The 5,112-nt window shown below is 35.4% G+C and overlaps 1 protein-coding gene across 4 annotated transcripts; it reads right to left on the bottom strand.

Moving 5' to 3' along the window:
- Positions 1-1,113: 1,113 nt before the first annotated feature.
- On the bottom strand, positions 1,114-4,115 carry LOC131002426 (F-box protein CPR1-like). 4 transcript variants are annotated; one of them, XR_009094287.1, is made up of 3 exons: positions 2,848-4,103; positions 1,969-2,124; positions 1,114-1,842 (listed from the first exon to the last, which is right to left on the bottom strand). XR_009094287.1 is itself a non-coding variant. In XM_057928929.1 (3 exons), exons 1-3 carry the CDS (start codon positions 3,762-3,764, stop codon positions 3,017-3,019), a joined length of 564 nt encoding a protein of 187 aa, XP_057784912.1. In that variant the 5' UTR covers positions 3,765-4,115; the 3' UTR covers positions 1,114-3,016. The 4 variants fall into 4 exon arrangements, 3 of the variants coding, with proteins under 3 accessions (XP_057784912.1, XP_057784911.1, XP_057784910.1); XM_057928929.1 differs by having other exon boundaries at positions 1,114-3,073; positions 3,188-3,346; positions 3,417-4,115; XM_057928928.1 differs by having other exon boundaries at positions 1,114-2,124; positions 2,848-4,110.
- Positions 4,116-5,112: the final 997 nt, after the last annotated feature.

The following is a 5,112-nucleotide window of genomic DNA, read 5'->3' as shown; positions in this document are numbered from 1 at the left end:
GTAATAAAAATAATTGCAATCTTGCATAATAAAATCTACATAATTTTCATGATTTCACAAAATATTTTATGCAAATTACAAAAAAAAAATGATAAACTAACTTCCTTTATAAAATAAGAGAGAGAAAGAGATTAATTTTAAAAAAATTAATTTGAATATTTTTTATTTTAAATTTATTTTTTATATATTATAAATCAAATTAAAGCTATTGTCATAATATTTAATTTGATACGCGTATTAAATTTTTTAATTAACCAAACTGTATAAATTTTAGAAAAAATAAAAATTCTAAAATAAAAAAAATTATTAAAGAAAAGGAAACAAAAATTATTAAAGAAAAGGAAACAAAAAATTGAAAACACGCAAAGAAAAAAAAATAGAGGGAGAAAGAATGGCGGCTAGGTTGTTAAATAGGGAGAGAATAATGGGCTACATAGATAGAATAATGTGAGAGAAAATTTGGCCGTAAAAAATTACCGTTGTACTGATCTTTTATATAATACTCCATCCGTCCCACTTTCATAGTCTCTTATTCCTTTTTTAGATGTCCTACAATATAGTCCACTTTTTAAATTAAATTAGCATTAAATTTCTTTTTTTTTACCAAAGTAACCTTATTTAAATATAGTCAAACATAGAATAAATAAGGGTAAAATTGAATAATTACATATATTTTGTAATTTTCAAGTACTATTTGAATTTTCCAAATACTATTTATTGCATTTTCTTAATATGTGTGAAAAAGTGAAGTGAACTATGGAGGTAGGACGGAGGAAGTATATTGATAAGTGCATTTCTACGATTTTCTCCGTCAATAACATATTTGCGTTGTTTGGTAATTGTGCTTAAAATTCATATTAATGTGAGATTTTTCAATTATAAAAAGACAAATATACCCCTTATTTCTAGAATAAGGGGTATATTTTTCAATCATAGGCCTTCTACCCAATTCAGACAACATGATTCTTTACAAACTCGATAGCCACATATGACAACTGTTCATTCGGTCATTCCAAAGACAAAGAAAAACTCAAATTAACACAAGCAACAAACAAATTTAAACAAATACCTCAAGAGCAAAACATGAACTAATCCCAACAATAAAATCCACGAAAAAACCACATCTAGAAAAATTGAATATCACAGCTCCAAGCTCATAAAAATCAGAACTTTGAGTCTTTGACCATCAATTATACAGAAACCCAATTCTTGAATATTAATAAAATCACCCAAACAGCTAAACCATAAATGAGCAATATTAATTGTGATTAAAATAAAGGGAAAAAACCAAGGTGGCTGCCTCTTAGAGAGTGAAATGGTATAGAGTTTGTGCAAGAACATTGAGAGTGAGATAGAGGATCATAGATTTATTTAACAAGGAAAAGGATCAATCTGACCGCGAATTGAACCCTATTCATCTCCATCGTGCTAGCTGCCCACATCGCTTGACTGTCCACGAAGCCACTGCAAATCGTTCGAGTTATCCCACTTGGCCATCTCCCAAAACATGCTCTGCACTTCACCAATGCTGTAATTCTTTTCATGTTTTTGACAGTGGGAAATCAATCACAAAGTTAGAAAATTATACGGGCTTTCAATTCACATCCGACGAAACTGATGCTCATACCATTCAGGGTAATGCCCCCCTACATATCACAAATTGCAAATACAAACGTCAAACAATTGATCAAAGCCGAAGAAGAGGCCTAAATAATCCCTCATCTACTTCTTTAACAGAGTTTAAAGATCAAATATGAGATAAAAAAATTCCCACCTTTCTCATACACTCTACCAAACTGAGTGTGCCCACAAGCATTGCTATCTTCTTCACCATAATCCAAACTGTTCTTCACCATAATCCAAATTATGCCACCAACAACAAGAAAATAGAAACTGTTCTTTACCATAATCCAAACTGTTCCACAGACAACTAGAGAATAGAGCTCATTGAGAAGAGTAAACTTGTACCTGCAAACAGACTCTCTAGATACCTGCAAACAAAGTCCCGCTGTATGCTGAGCTCGATCTTCGGAAACAGTTCAAGAAGCGAGAAAGATGCTTAGAAGTGGACATTGCACGTGCACCACATGATATATTTCACGCCTTCCAAATACAGAAACTTGCCTACATTATCCTCATCATTAATGGGCTTTGCTAACGTTGATAGAGGAGGCATGAAAGAGAGTCAGAAAAAAGAGCTTCACAAGCCTAAACCTGGTACAAGTCAAATATATGGATTCCGAAATGTTAATCACCTATTCCAAGAGACATAACATATTATTTAATCTTTACACATGCCATCCTCTATTCTGTTTTTTTGTGTTCCACTATTATACTTTTTAATTAAGTGCAATTTCTTATTTCGTGCAATTATTTCATATTGACAGATATCAATGCATAAATCCATATATAACAAACAACAATCTCATCATCACAAAAAAACACAGGTAATCCCTCAAACTATACAAGCAGGAGCAACATCATTGCCACTAAGAAATGTACCAAAAGGAACCATAATATATATAGATAGTTTCCTTGATCTAAATGACATGCTTCATTACTAATTCAATCTTCAAACATACATTTAGTTGATGGTAGCATTATGAAAATGCAAACAATCAGAATGAGATTACATTCTCCACACCTAAACCTAAAGCTTTGAGTGAAACAAGGGTGGGAGTGAAAAGCCCACACTCGACACAGTCAGAGGCCTTCCCTGCACCAAACAAATCGATCCTTTGCATAGTTTTATTCTTGTTAGAGTAGTAGAAAAGGCGCCCCGGAAAGTATACCGTCTCTAACATCAATAGGTCACCATTTTTGAAAACTTTGATGGGGACAACAAACCTCGTGTCATCATCAAGGGGGATCACATATTCCTTGCTCCAAGATTCGTCCACTCCATATTCCTTCATAATCCATATAACAAGCTCACATTGCCGGCCATCATTTTCATATTTGGTTGATTCCTCCGAAAACCATAGGCAACCGCTCAAAGCAGACACGGACCTTTCTCTTATGAAGGGCAATCCTTGAGCATGATAAGGAGGAGCTTTAAAGAAGCTAAAACATTCTGTTTCAAGATCAAAGTAAGAAATCCATGAAGAATCTTCTCCAATGGTTGCTATCCAATGGAGATTTCCATTAACAAATGCACCTGGACCACGATGGTAATTATACGGATTACCTTCAAGGCGTCGCCAAGATCCTGTTCCAAGAGTGTATACATGACAGTCCAATTTATCATCATAGGGCTTAAGTTTAACACAGACCATCTTGTATCGACCCGTGATTCTGCTTGCCCCAAATCCAAAAGCAGATACTTTTGAAGTAGATAGTTGCGAATCTGAAGGCACATTCAGCTTAATAACTTCACGAGTGATCGGATTACATACATAAAGCATATTAAGACTCACCTTCACACCATCATAAACACACTTCATTAGAACAAGTAAACCATTAACAGAACTCTTTATTTTTCCTCGGTGGTAAGGGAAATCATACTTGGTGAGTGGATCGTGGCTCTCGAGGTCCAGCTCGAGCTCGCTTTCCAATTCGAAAACTTTCAACCGACCTGAATCCCCCACAACAACTAGGGCGGGGGCGGATCTGGCAAAATGAGACTTGATAAAATCATCAGACTCCAGCAGATGGAGCCATCGCTTGCAAACACATTTGCTTATTGGAATGCTTACAACAGGTAGTCTTAACAAGATCTCGCTGATGATTTCTGGTGGTAGATTTTTGAAGAAATCTGGCTTCATTTTGGGATGGATTCAGAGGATAGAAACTCCAATCTGAGACTTGTGGCGTCAGATTTGAACAAATTCACTTGTATAGAGTGAGAAGGTCGATCATATAATAATTGGAGGCAAAAAAAAAAACAGAGAGGCCGAAGCGGTGGAAATTGGGGCGGCGGAAATGAAGATAGGCCAACGGAAATATAGAATTTCTATTTACAACAATTCAGCAAGCAATTCAGCATGCTTAGAGACGAAACATAAATACCTCTAAAGCAGAAAACAATAATGAACGCTCAAATAAAAATTTCATGAACTAATTGGGTTAGGGTTTAGAAAGAAAAGAGGAGAGAAGAAAGAGAAAAGGCGCAAGCACATGACTTTTCAAATTTACATTTTAAATCATGAACTTTGCAATCGTTTCAATTTTTCCTTAAAATTGATTTACCCCCAATTTGGTGCTGAGATGGCGCCTATGTGGCAGTTGGAAGTGTGCCTCACCACCATCGGTCCGATATATTAAATGACGTCGTTTATAACAGGGATAAACGACGTCGTTTTTCCCTGAATCGCTGAATTAGGTTTAAATATCAAGGAATTATCCCAAATCACTCCTATTTCACATTTTCTAGGGTTCCTCAGTGAAGAAGGTGAAATGTAGTCTTCGTCTGCAACTTCCGACCAGATTCACTCAGACACGAACACACAGAATTGTTACTGTAAAGTTCCGGTCAAAAAAGAGACTTCAAGGACTACGAAGAATCCTGGGCGCGAATTTTACTGCTGCGCATATGGATCGGTAGGTTAATTTCGATTTGTTCTTCACCTCCTGTTGATTTTGTTGCACTTGTGTTAATTATTCCAATTTTGTTGTAGTGTAAATATTTTCGTTGGGTTGATTCTCAACCAAGGTCATCATCTTCTTCATTTGAACATGTAAACTACTGCGAGAAGATCAACTTTTGGATTGGGGAATACTTCAAGATTTGTGACAACAATGTTGTCTTCTTGAAGCATAATCAGGAGCTAAGAGTGCAACTCGCCATTCTTGAGGCTGCAAAGAAGGGAAATGAGAGAAAGATTGGAGTTCAGCATTTTGTCGTTGCAGGGCTTTTGGTGATTGTGTTAGATCTAATGTTTAGATAGGTTGTGGTTTCATCAATGTCATTTTGTAGCCATTTGAATCTTTTGTACTGAAATTCTCATAATTTGGTGGTTTATGAAAGCCTGTGAAATAGCCTGTTTGTGTTAAATCAATTTGCAAACAATCTTAAACACAATAGGTACTGAAATGGTGATTCATAGATTATGATTGTCTGCCAACAAAAGGCCACCACAAAATCATAAGTTAAGTTGTTACATAACATCTGTA

The sequence above is a fragment of the Salvia miltiorrhiza genome, unplaced genomic scaffold (genome assembly GCF_028751815.1).
Source record: "Salvia miltiorrhiza cultivar Shanhuang (shh) unplaced genomic scaffold, IMPLAD_Smil_shh fragScaff_scaffold_132_2, whole genome shotgun sequence".
In the NCBI taxonomy this organism is placed as follows: domain Eukaryota; kingdom Viridiplantae; phylum Streptophyta; class Magnoliopsida; order Lamiales; family Lamiaceae; genus Salvia; species Salvia miltiorrhiza.
This window is presented reverse-complemented; position numbering and strand designations above follow the sequence as displayed.

What these genes read in the sequence shown, in the direction of transcription:
- LOC131002426 (XM_057928927.1), bottom strand. Translation starts at nt 3,764, where the DNA reads ATGAAGCCAGATTTCTTCAAAAATCTACCACCAGAAATCATCAGCGAG. An exon ending in ATCTTGGCGACGCCTTGAAG is followed by an intron (nt 3,074 to 3,187) that starts GTAATCCGTATA and finishes ATCTTGAAACAG; the next exon opens with AATGTTTTAGCTTCTTTAAA.